The 12,824-nt window shown below is 45.1% G+C and overlaps 1 protein-coding gene across 2 annotated transcripts in view; it reads left to right on the top strand.

Moving 5' to 3' along the window:
• Positions 1 to 12,824, top strand: part of CREBBP (CREB binding protein) — a 132,872-nt gene that overhangs the window by 80,836 nt on the left and 39,212 nt on the right. For both annotated transcript variants that reach the window (XM_067013924.1, XM_059037418.2), the window contains exons 6-11: positions 6,221 to 6,463; positions 8,084 to 8,186; positions 8,462 to 8,608; positions 9,436 to 9,553; positions 10,084 to 10,255; positions 10,874 to 10,918. In XM_067013924.1, the coding sequence (XP_066870025.1) occupies positions 6,221 to 6,463; positions 8,084 to 8,186; positions 8,462 to 8,608; positions 9,436 to 9,553; positions 10,084 to 10,255; positions 10,874 to 10,918 (828 nt within the window). The remainder of the gene's footprint in view (positions 1 to 6,220; positions 6,464 to 8,083; positions 8,187 to 8,461; positions 8,609 to 9,435; positions 9,554 to 10,083; positions 10,256 to 10,873; positions 10,919 to 12,824) is intronic.

The following is a 12,824-nucleotide window of genomic DNA, read 5'->3' as shown; positions in this document are numbered from 1 at the left end:
AGAAGTGGTAAACCACAGTGTTTCTCCTAGTCATAATGTAAGGTGTTACCAGGGTGATTTTATAATATAAAGTCATGGAGAAGGTATAGACTAACTTTGTGCAAGGTTTTGGCAAATTTTCATGCAAGAAATGAAAGTGCTTTCTGTTTATTTTTTTACATGCTTCTCAAATTACGTTTCTGCTCTGAGTCTGTTCCTTTGGCTGTAGCACTATGGTCTTGTGAGTACAAAGGACTTTGATAGGCTGAGCGAGAAAGTTGCAGCAATATCTTTTCTGTAAATGTTTGTTGCTGTTCCTCCTCTCCTGAAGCAAGTTGTGCTTATCATGTGTGAAACGGGGTTTAGGCAATAGAGAGGAACTGTGGATCTGACCCTCTAGCAGCTGTGAGTCAGCTCCACTGTTAGAATATATCCAGTTGACCCGTGAACAGCTCAGGGGCTAGGGGCACCAAACCTCTGCACAGTCAAAAATCCACGGCCCGGGACTTCCCTGGTGGTCCAGTGGGTAAGACTCCGTGCTCTCAGTGAAGGGGGCCTGGGTTTGATTCCTGGTCAGGGAACTAGATCCCACATGCATGCAGCGACTAAGAGTTCACATGCCAAGACTAAGAAGTCCGCATGCTGCAACTAAAAGATCCCACGTGTCACGGGTAATACTCAGTGCAGCATAAATCAGTCAATCAGTCAATGAAACCACGGCCTTCCCACTGCATTGGCAGTTTGGTTCCTCCGTGTCTTTGGTTCTGCATCTGCAGATGACAATGTGTGGGTGTCATATTTGCTGTTGAAGAACATCTGTGTGTACATGGACCTGTGCTCTTCAAACCCGCATTGTTTAAGGGTCAGCTGTACATTAAAAATGATGTGACGATGGCATCAGTCAGAGGAGTGAGGTAGAGGCAAGTCAGTATTATCAGCAGTCCTGGCAGGGAGGATCAGAGTGTGCTGGAGGGTGGGGCTGGGCAAAGCCCAATTTCAATAAAATAACAATGAAAGAGCATTCTAGACAGCACAGCTGATATGCCTACAAGGGCACAGATCTGACTGGATTCAGAGGTTCCTGTGCTATATAGTAAGGTTTGTAGTGAGTGGTAAGGACCCCTGGGGACTGAGACACACCTGTGTCCACTGAGGCTGTGCTTTCCAGGCAGGGTTTCCCACAGATGCTCACCTTACCTGGTACACACATCCTACTTATCTGACTTCTCTCACTGATGTCTCTATTGGGAGAACTGCCAGAATCTCCTGTGGAGCCTACACAGTGGTCATTGAAAGGAAACTCAGACCTCTTTGGCCTGTGTTGAGATTTTGTTTAATTTTTCCTTGAGTTATTTTCAAGAGATTCTGCAATCACTGATCTTGAGTTATCCATCCCTTATGGAGATAATCAGATTTTATTGAATAATTAGGACTTTGCAAGGTATATACCTAATATCAGTCCTGGCATCTGACTCCCAGTAAATTCCAGTACTGTACAGGGTGGCAACGGGGACAGGGGCTGTGGGAACACATGACCGAATTCCCTATTTGAATTCATGTTGCCTCATCAGTGGGGTTATTGCTACTCAACATGTGGTCCTCAGACCAACTGTACGGACACCCCCAGGTAGTGTTAGAAATGCAGAAAATTGGACCTCATCCCAGACCTCCTGTGTTACTAGACTACATTTTAACAAATTCCCAGGTGATCAGGACATGCTGCTCTGAATGCCTTGAAGGGCGGAGTGTCTGTTCTGGAACTTTTGAGAAGGTGTGAGTTGTTTCCTGGGGGAAACCACGGGTTTCCCAACTCAGACCAGAAGGACTGTCAGAATGGGTGCCCCAGGGTCAGCCCCAGAGCCACACCAGCCCATTCACTGCCCAGGGCTGACTGGGCCCTGGGCTGCACCTCGACGTGAGCCTTCACAGGGTCTCAGTCGGCAGAACCCAGACCTGTGACTTGAATACCTCTACTGGCTTGATGCTCACTACCTGGCCCTGCTGTGAGTTCCAACTTTAGACCCCTCTGATTGTTTGAAATGCATTCCTTCAGGGTGTTGAGTCTTCCTTAAAACGTGCCCTCAAGACACCTGCCTGGTGGTCAGCGAGCACTTGTGGGATGGCCACCTGTTCCACCTGAGGGCTCCCCAGAAACCCTCAGCCACTCTGACAGCCCTCGGGTAGAGGCGGGGAGCGGAGAGGGCAGGGCAGCCTCTGGCTGTAGGGACAGAGCATTGGGCTTGTTTGCCCTGATTTAAGTACCAAACCTTCGCTGGTGATAGACTTCATCGGAACAGCTTTGTCCTTGCTCTTCTGGGAGACACAGCGTTGCCAGTTCTGAGTCTTTGGCTTCTAAGGAAAACCTGTTGCAGGGCATGCATTCTTGCTTGGTGGTGGCTGTGATGGGAGGCCTGGCCCTGGGGCTCAGGTGTTCCCCTTTGTCATTGTGCCCTGTGCTGTGCACATGAAGATCCTGGAGGGAAGGGAGGTCCTGGTGCACAGTGCATGTGAAGCCCCGTGCTGTGGGAGCAGCTCTGCAGAGACGTCTGTGGGTCTGAGTAAATTTCAGCTTGGCTGTTTCAGTGGAAATCTAAGTGATGACCAGGTAGTAGATGCTTTGCCTGCTCCATGGCATGTCCCCCACCAACCTCACAAAGCTTTGGAGTTCAGTGTGTCCATTTTCATTGGATTTCCAAATTGAGCACAGTTTTTTTGAGAATGACTGGGGACTGGAACTTCTGGTGAATTGAATGTTGCAAAGCAGCAGTGTATAGCATACATCGACCCTATCCGTGAGGCTTTGTGCTCACTGGGGAAGGACTGCCTTGAAAAGTGGTGGGTGACTCCTGGGCAGAGCCAGGTATGAAACTTGGCCTTTTATTTCCTAAGTCATGGGCTCCTGGTATAGCTGCAACAGAAGGGGAACGGTGGGGCAGTGGAGGGGTTGGGGGTGTTTTGACGTAGCAGGAATGCCGACTGATACTCAAGGGAGAGGAACCCACACTGTATTGAGATGTATTGAGACACTGTGTGGTGTGATATTCTAAGGATTGATTGTGTATGAAACATAGCATTGAGCTCTAAGAAAGAAAACGATGTAAAAATGGTAAGAACAAGAGGTTTTGACATTTAAAGAGGTAAATGGGAATTACCTGGTGGTCCAGTGGTTAGGAGTCTGCACTTTCACTGTGGAGGCCCAGGTTCAATTCCCCCCAGTCAGGGAACTGATACTGCACAAGCCTTGCAGCACGGCCAAAAAAAAAAAAGGGTAAACATCAGTACAGCAGGCTGTATTCTCAATGATACTAGATAAATGAAGCCTTGCTGTTTTAGCACTCCTTTCATTTTTGTTCGGCCTTAAAGCCCTCAGTGCTGGGAGGGCACCTGCTACACTGCCACAGCTCACCTGCACCTCGCTTCCCTGTGCTGGGCACCACAACATGGGAAGAATCCAGATGCATCGCACACTGGTCCACCCTTTAGGGAACGTGCAGGGAAGAGGAGATTAGGACCATTGAATGTGATATGGGGTCCAGAGCTGTAGCCTTACATTTGTCAGTATTATTATATAAATTTGTTGCTCTCCCATCAGACCCTCTGCTCCGTGAGTGCATATCCCAGAGCCTCGCAGAGTCCCCAACAGCCAGTCTGCACGCAGTCTGTACAGCAAGTTGAGTGAGTGAGTGAGCGAGAGAGTGCAGGAAGCTCAGATGCCCAAAGAGAAGCAGAGGCCCAGGAGGCGCTGGGGGAATTCAGGGAAGACTAACTGCTGCCCAAGACACCAGCAGGATGTTCACAGAGAGCTAGAGCATCTAGCACTTATACCCCTTTCAATCAGCTGTCACCCCCATAGGAAATGCCTGTGTTCCCTTACCCTTATGAGATAATTTGTGATATCTCATAGCAGCATTTGGACTCAAATTGGGCCATGCGTATATGTTAGAGAAGCTTTTTATTAGTATTTTGTTTTCCTTTGTCTCTAAATTGTTAGAAATGTCAATTACCACATGCTTGTCTTCAGATAGATGTGTTTTCTTTTAAAGTAAAAAAATACAGTAATGTTTACATTTAGGACATAAATGCTTTTAACACAAACAAAAAATGCATCGACCATGTCAGCAGCTTCCACGAGACGTGCTGGCTGCCCCATAAGTGGCCTTGGGCTTGGGAATGGCATTTGTCCTAGGATGGGGAATTTTGGCTAAAAGGATGGCATTTGGGGAAGTGTGGACGCGAATGGATTATAGTAGGAAGAAGTGGTCGCTAATGCATCTTCACCCAGAAACAGAAGGCCACGTACACCTTGTTTCTTTAAATTCCTCTCCCTCCACAATTGATCAATATGTGTATCAACGTAGTCTGTGTCTGTTCTTTCTTACACCACAAGGTGATAGAAAAATAAGTCATCCTACCATTATCACTTTCCTTTTTATATCGTAGTTCTTTTAGAAAATTTAGCATGTCAGTTTCAGGAGTACAATGTCATGTGTTTAAAGTTTTGTGGAGTATTAGCTATTAGAAAAAAACCACTTTTATAAGGTATTATACATGACTTATTTCAGCTACATGCTTGTCATAAAGTGTACCTTGGGAATTGATTTTCATTTATAATAACGAGGTGCTTGGTGTGTGTAATTGTGTCTAATGAGCATTAATGAGTTTGAGATCTGAATATCCTTATTAGAAAATTTAGTATGGAATGTGTAATTAGCAAGTTGTTTATTTTTTAACACATTCCGGTTTAATTAAGTTACTCTGATAAGTATTTGAGTTGTTTATGTTATAGTTGCACTGATGGTAATTTGAGAATATTGTTATTACACATAAGGTAATTGAATTTTAAAGAAAGGCTTTGTGATAGTGTTTGTTGTTTGTTTGTTTGTTTTCTGCTGTACGCGGGCCTCTCACTGTCGTGGCCTCTCCCGTTGGGGAGCACAGGCTCTGGATGCACAGGCTCAGCAGCCATGGCTCATGGGCCCAGCTGCTCTGCGGCATGTGGGATCTTCCCGGACCGGGGCACGAACCCGTATCCCCTGCATCGGCAGGCAGACTCTCAACCACTGTGCCACCAGGGAGGCCCAATAGTGTTTTATATGTATCAGAGATTATATGTTATAGTATCAGTTTTATAAGCTGCTGTTTATGACATGACTATAAAGTTTTGGGAAATTGGAAAGAAAGGAGCTCTTAAGAGTAAGAATAAATGGTAAGACATAGAACTTCTGCCATAATGTCCTCAGCAAATGAGGACATTTGGATGGATGGATGGACAGACAGACAGATGGATGTTTGGGGCCATCTCTGTTAACTTCGAAGCCCTTGGGAATGGGGCTCTTTATGTTGCCACAGATTTTTCCTTTAGTCTCTGGGGATCAGGCAGGAAGAAGGCTAGCTGGAGAGAGCACCCTGTGAGCCAGCCTCAGGCCAGGCCATGGGAGCCGAGGTTGGCTGCCGAGGCCAAGCATCTTGATGCTCAGTTCTGAGTATCAGTGGTGCTGAGGGGACACCAAGCCTCAGTCTATCACTCCTTTCAACTAGATAGTCACTCTGTCAAGTACAGCATTTCTCGAACAGCTTCACATAGCAGAGAGCTCAGCATGGTGCCCTCCTGCATAGGAAACTCGTAGGAGAGAAAGGTGTGGTGTTACCTGGTCACTGTACACTCAAGTTTCAAGGATGTGCACTTTTGTTTTTTGGAAGTTCATGTCATAGATCGCAATTTATTAATAAGTAACAAAACTGACCAACTAGGTATCACCTCTGCTCTTTCTGTTAATCCTTCTGTACCTATGCAGATGAGAAGTAAAGGACTTGGGGGAGCGGCAGCAGGAGAGGGCTTCTTAGCTCATCTAGGTGGTGGCTGATGACCCCCAAAGAATCAGAAGCTTTCTGTTGTTACATGTTTGCTATTTCCCCAGAACCGACTTTTTATGAATCTCTAGATTTAATACATGATGACTTTGATTAGGTAAACACTGATTTTGTGGTCTGTTGTTTTCTAACATAGAAGCTTGAATTTTTCTTCAGCTTTTTGCTCTTCAACTACTGCTGTGCAGAATAGGTGAATAGAATGGGATCCTTCTCTCTGCACAGTTCCTTTGTTGGTAGCCTTGTTCCAGTGCTTTCTGACATACATAGGTGGTCTTCTGATAAAATTTTACTTGCCTTTCAGTAGTTTTTAAATCATTTGTGGACTTCTCTCTTTTACTTATCTTTTTTGTTTGTCTGTTTGTTGTTATAGCCATCCTGGGGTCTCCAGCTAGTGGAATTCAAAACACAATTGGTTCTGTTGGCACAGGCCAACAGAATGCCACTTCTTTAAGTAACCCAAATCCCATAGACCCCAGCTCCATGCAACGAGCGTATGCTGCTCTTGGACTCCCCTACCTGAACCAGCCCCAGACGCAGCTGCAGCCTCAGGTTCCTGGCCAGCAACCAGCACAGCCTCAAACTCACCAGCAGATGAGGACTCTCAACCCCCTGGGTAGGTGAAAGAACTCTCAAGAATTTCTTTGTCCACATGCAGCGTTGGGAATGACAAGTCTTCCTGGAACCCAAGGCTGTTTTCAGTTACTGTTTTTACTTTAAATTCAAGTTAATATATGTATATATTATGGTGATGGTATCTTTTAAATGATTGAAATAAAAAACTTCCAGGAAAAGGCTAAAGTGTCGGGTGCACAGAAGATGTTACAGGCTTGCAAAATGAATAGCATTTGCAAATGAACCAATATTTTTGTTGCTTCTGTCTGGACAGTTTTCATAAAGGGCATTTCATATGGCTCAGAATACAGAATCTCACAAATTAGAATTAGGGTTGTACCACTTGCACTGACTCTGAGTAGACCATTTATTTGACAAAGAACCTGAAGGTGGGTACAGCTCTTAGCACATCTTGGTTACGGGCTACCTCATGGCTGGAGGTGACCAGCCTGGACATGGGGAGATTAACAGGAATCTCAGAAAATCTCTTCTGTCTCAGACTTCTCCATGGATTAGTGTTTCCTAGTGTCATCTCAACCCATTAATTGCCAGTGTTTCATCATTCAGTCACATCTCTTCACAGTTTTTGCCATCTCTGCATACTGTCTCCTTAATGTTTCTCTTCAAATTGGCATAGTCCTTTTAAACTCAGACTTAAGCCAAACAGTTATGTCAGCAAGTTAAATCAAGGTTGTTGTGCTAGTTTTGTTCTTTTCCTAATAAAATATTTTAACCTTAAAAATGTCCAGTTAAAGACATCTCATCTGTTGCGTTTTGGGAAATAATCACCCTAATGCATCTCTGACTCCTGCTGGCTAGGAGACTGGGTTGGAGCCCTGAAACCTGCATTATAATCTAACCCTACTCCTATTGGTGGTATAATCTGGAACAAGACTATTAACTTCTCTGTATCTCACCTTTTTTCTTACTTTAGAATGAATACTGTAGATAAGTTGACCTTTTATCTTCTTCACCTGCACTTAAATTTCTATGATTTTTACTTTCTGGTATGCAAAAAAAAAAAGATGATGAACATGTATGTGACAGGTTAGCTTACTTGTTTAGGTCATGATATTAATGAAGCCAGAATCAAAATCTGAATTTGCAGGTGGATCATTTCTGGTTTTTTTTTTTTTTTTTTGCGGGCCTCTCACTGTTGTGGCCTCTCCCGTTGCGGAGCACAGGCTCCGGACGCGCAGGCCCAGCGGCCATGGCTCACGGGCTTAGTTGCTCCGCGGCATGTGGGATCTTCCCGGACCAGGGCACGAACCCGTGTCTCCTGCATCGGCAGGCGGATTCTCAACCACTGCGCCACCAGGGAAGCCCGCATTTCTGGTTTTTTTTTCTGCAGCCACAGAGCACTCATGAAGCCAGCCAGCCTCCATAGAAATGCCTTTCTTTGGTTATAAAGTGCAGTGGGAAGGAGACTTCAACTGAATTTATACAATTTGATCACCGTTGTTGAAAATATAACTCTCAGAGTTCCTGCCATAGCGTTTATTATTATAACTTATAAGAATCATTTATTTATATGTGACTTTTTATTTATCTGTTATCAGGACTTTAAAGTGTATATTATAATTCAGGAGTTGGTTGATTTCTTTTCTTTTTGTCTTTCAAGGAAATAACCCAATGAACATTCCAGCAGGAGGAATAACAACAGATCAGCAGCCACCAAACTTGATTTCAGAATCAGCTCTTCCAACTTCCCTTGGGGCCGCGAAGTAAGACCCGTGTTTCATTTGGCTTCTATCTGAGTGACAGTTGCATGTGAAAGTGGGCTGGTAACCACGGGAAGCTCTTGATTCTTTCTAAATGTGTGATACTTGCCCTTCCTTCCTTCCTTCCTTCCTTCCTTCCTTCCTTCCTTCCTTCCTTCCTCCCTTCCTTCCTTCCTCCCTCCCTCCCTCCCTCCCTCCCTCCCTCCCTCCTTTCAATACAGTTTAAAGTTGCATATGGTTGACGAACCTTAGTTGGATAAATCTTACTCTTTTCTTAGCCCACTGATCAATGATGGCTCAAACTCTGGAAACATTGGAACCCTCAGCACTATACCCACAGCAGCACCTCCTTCCAGCACTGGCGTTCGGAAAGGCTGGCACGAACATGTCACTCAGGACCTGCGGAGCCATCTAGTGCATAAACTGTACGTGGCCACCTCGCCCATTATTCACATGTGATGGAAACATTTTGTGACTGATGGCGATGTGACAGTTTTGCAGTTTCATCGATGTCTGATTTAATTCCTAAGTGTTTTCTTGGGCCCCAGGTGATTGTACCCTAGCAGCTGAAGGGGGGTCACATGCTTGTTTAGGGAGGCCAGAGAATCCCAGACCCTGCATCCCCAGTGGGTCCTACAGAGGGATATGAACTGTGACCCATGTTGCAGGGGGCCAGACCTGTTTTCTAAGCTCTGGGATGCACTAGGGACCTGGGATTAGCTCAGAAGCTTAGCCTTATTTTGTGGCTCAGGTTATACTTGTGGAGACCCATGAGAATTGGAGGAATTGGGGCCTAGTAAATACAGATGGCATGACACTACCATCATACAGTTTAACATACAGGAAATTAATAGTTAACTTTCTCCAGCTATTTAAGTTAAATTGAAGGTGAGGTTAACTTGATTCCCTTGGAGATTTGTTTTCTCCATTATTTTAATCAAAAATTTTTATAATAAGTAGTTTAAAAATTAGGAATTCAAAATCATATTATTCCTGAGATGGTCCAGCACTTATTGTTAATAGCAAAATATGGGTGTGTTTGACTTGTAGATAAATTGACAGGTCAGTATTGTCTCCAGAGAGCATCTTCATTTGTGTGTTCATGAACTAGGAGAGAGAGATTGGGGGTTTCTATCAGCAGTGTATTGTGCCCATAGGTAGACGATTGTTTCTTCTCTTTCTGTGTCACATATAAAGTGGCAGGACAGACATTGTATTGAAAGTAGATTGAGAGTGTGTGTTGTCTTTTCAGTGTCCAAGCCATCTTCCCAACACCTGACCCTGCAGCCCTGAAGGATCGCCGCATGGAGAACCTGGTGGCCTACGCTAAGAAAGTGGAAGGGGACATGTATGAGTCTGCCAACAGCAGGGTAGGTTGCCATTTGTGTTCTAGCCACGCATGGCACCTATGGGAGCTGTAACTGCATCTGTCTGCCTTATTGTCTGGAAATGGGGACATCTGTTAGTCTGGTAGACTCATCACTTGAGGGCACTGACCAGGGAGACTTCCCAGTTAAGACACGAGGTCCCTGTACAACTCTCTTGTTCTGTAACTACAGAGTACAGATGTCTCCACTATAGCGGTAAATGAGGTATATAAAATTTTTTAAATCCGTGGGTGTACTTTATAGCGGCAGTGTTCACAGCGCTTGTCTGTGTTATTGCCAGTGTCAGTGAGTGTCCAAGAAGAGGTTCAGCTGTGGAATGAACGTAATGAGCACTCAGTACCTCCTATCTGATAACTCCCGTAACATCACTGGGCACTGGTTTATCAGAAGTGCTGAATGCTTACCTGTGCCAATGTACTTAATTTAAAGTTCATTAGTTTGTTAGAACGTACAAAACCAGATCATTTGTTTTTTTTAACAAATAACTAGTATTGAATGTTACTTCTTTTTAGGATGAGTACTATCACTTACTAGCAGAGAAAATCTACAAGATACAAAAAGAACTAGAAGAAAAACGGAGATCGCGTTTACATAAACAAGGCATCTTGGGTAACCAGCCAGCCTTACCAGCCCCTGGGACACAGCCTCCTGGGATACCACAGGCACAGCCTGTGAGACCTCCAAGTAAGGACTTCATTTCCAACCCTTAGTCTGTTTCCTTGTTTTTCCTTCTGCATTTGGTATATATTTCTAAGCATATAGAATTATATTCTCCGGAAGCCTGTGCTGTGAAAACTGTGTGGTAGTGGCTGTGACCTTCTGTAGTGGCCTGTGTTTAAACACTGAGTCTCTCTCATGGAAAGGCAGGTGTGCTGATATCAGAATGTACAGCACTTTGGGGCCTGGTTTTCTCTTTAAGTTTGAAAGATTATTTTATTAAGTTAAACTTTTTTTCAAAAAAATTATTTTATTTTTGGCTGCGTAGTTGCGGCACACGGAATCTTCGTTGGGATCTTCATTGTAGCACGCGGGATCCTCTGCTGTGGCGTGTGGGCTCCTTGTTGCAGCGCGCGAGCTTCTCTCTAGTTGTGGTGCATGGGCTCTCTAGTTGTGGCCCGCGTGTTCAGTAGTTGCAGCACGCGGGCTTAGTTGCCCTGCGGCGTGTGGGAACTTAGTTCCCCAACCAAGGATCGAACCCGCGTCCGGTCCCGTGCGTTGGAAGGTGGATTCTTAACAACTGGACCACCAGGGAAGTCCCAAGGATTATTTTAAATAACCCATTTTTTTTTCCTGCCATTATAGATGGGCCCATGCCTCTGCCAGTGAATCGCATGCAGGTTTCTCAAGGTATTTAACTATTGTTGTGAATCATATTTTGGTTTAACATTCTACATCCACAAAGTTTATTGGTTTGTCCTCTTCCCTCTGTATTTCTTTGTAGCTCCTCCTCTTATTCCTTCCATTCCTTTTTGCTGATGAGCAGAGTTCATGTCCACAGGTAGTATGAATGTCTGCTGCATTTGAAAGTTTGGAGATCATAGGAAAGTTCTCTAAGGAGATCAGAAGTAGGAGATAACTTTTTTTTTTTTTTTTTTTTTAATGGGCAAGAGAAGACATTATTCTTAGGAAGAGTCTCCCAAAAAAAGCATTTTATTGTAGGTGGGGTAAGAAACATTTCGGAACATTTCTGAGCATCAAGCCCCATCCTGGGGCAGGAGCTCTGGGGCAGGGGGGATGAGGTGAGGAAAGTGGGGGCTGCTCTGGGCCCTGTGAGCACAGGTGCCATGCCTGCTTGCGGCTGGCTGAGGAGGGTTTGTGCTCAGAGAACCCTCATCAGGCTCTGCTACTGGCAGTCTTTTTATTGGTGGTTGTTGAAGCAGTCATTTTAGTTTGGGAGTTTGGGGGTGAGGGTCATTTCAAAGCTTTTACGGCTCTTGTCAGATTGAGACTTAAACAGTAGGATGTTTTTACAGGTTGTGAAATAAGGTGGTGACATTATCCAGAAGATTCCAAAGCAAGGCCTTACTGCTGTGTGTAGAGTAGTTCAGGAGGGGAGAAGAGGTCATTTTAAAAGCCGTGGTGATCGTACTGCATACTGAAAAAGACCTGGTAGATAAACTGATGTGGAGGAAACTTTTCAGGGACTTGTTTAGGTGGGCTAGATATGAAGGGTGAAAGAAATCACGAAGTCAGAGAAATGGAGCCTTAGGAAAGTGGCTGAGTGCTGTGTCGGGGATGATGTGGAAGACTCTGCTGCTTTGGGATCTGAGGAGGTGGCTGTTGAGCAGAGTGGAAGGCGTTTTCTAGGGACGTGCTCACATGCCCCGCTTACCGACCTATCTGGGTCTGTAAAGAGGGACTTTTTATGGTGCCATTTCTTCATACATCTTTTATTTAATAAACTCTTCTCTTGTTAATAAAACCCTCAAGGAGAGTGGGACACTTTTGTATTATAGGCTTCCTGGAAAGTCCTGGACCTGTGCTGGTGCCTGGTTACTTAGGGTGACATTTCCTGGTGGTGCTAAGGGAGGCACATGTTGTTTGACGGCCTCTCATGCAGCACAGTGTCAAGGCTGTGCCTCAAGGATTCTGTTAAATGCCAGTGTCGGGCCTAAGACTTATTGAACCAGCATTTATGTTGAGTTCAGAGTTTACAGAGTATTGTGGGAAATTACAAAGCGAGAGACTCGTGGTCTGGAGACACGTGGCAGCTAGTGAGGTGTCATTCATTCTGTGGCACCTCTGGGAAGGCCAAGGTAGCTGTGAAAGTGAGATCTTTCCAGTCTGTGGAGAAGAGGCTGAGGTTGAGAACTGCCAACCCTTGGGCACTTTCTAAATGCTTAATGTGCTTGCAAAATTAAAACCATGTTTTGAGTCTTACCCCAGATTCTAACAATAAATGTAAACCCAGCCAAAGGGCCGAGAGGCCTGGAGTGATGGGAACAGGCTTCCTGCTGGAGAGGAGATGGGAGTCAGGTGCTCCAGAAGGCTCTGAGGGGTTGGCTCAAATGGGTGCCCTGGCCTTAGCTGACCACCTCTGTAGATGGTGGGAGCGCCTTCCCATGCTCCCCCATCTACTTTGTTGCTTGGACACTTCAGTGCCGAGCGCTACCCCAGCCTCGTGTGCTTGTGGCTTACCTGACTTTCTGCCTTTCTATGCTCATGCTGCCCTGCCACCCACCCCATCCTATCACCCTCACCACCACTGCATTGGTGCCATCTTTTCTGGATATGAACAGTCTGTTATTTAACC

The sequence above is a fragment of the Kogia breviceps genome, chromosome 14 (assembly GCF_026419965.1).
Source record: "Kogia breviceps isolate mKogBre1 chromosome 14, mKogBre1 haplotype 1, whole genome shotgun sequence".
Taxonomy (NCBI): domain Eukaryota; kingdom Metazoa; phylum Chordata; class Mammalia; order Artiodactyla; family Physeteridae; genus Kogia; species Kogia breviceps.
The sequence above is the reverse complement of the archived record's forward strand: the minus strand, read 5'-3'. Positions and strand labels throughout refer to the sequence as shown.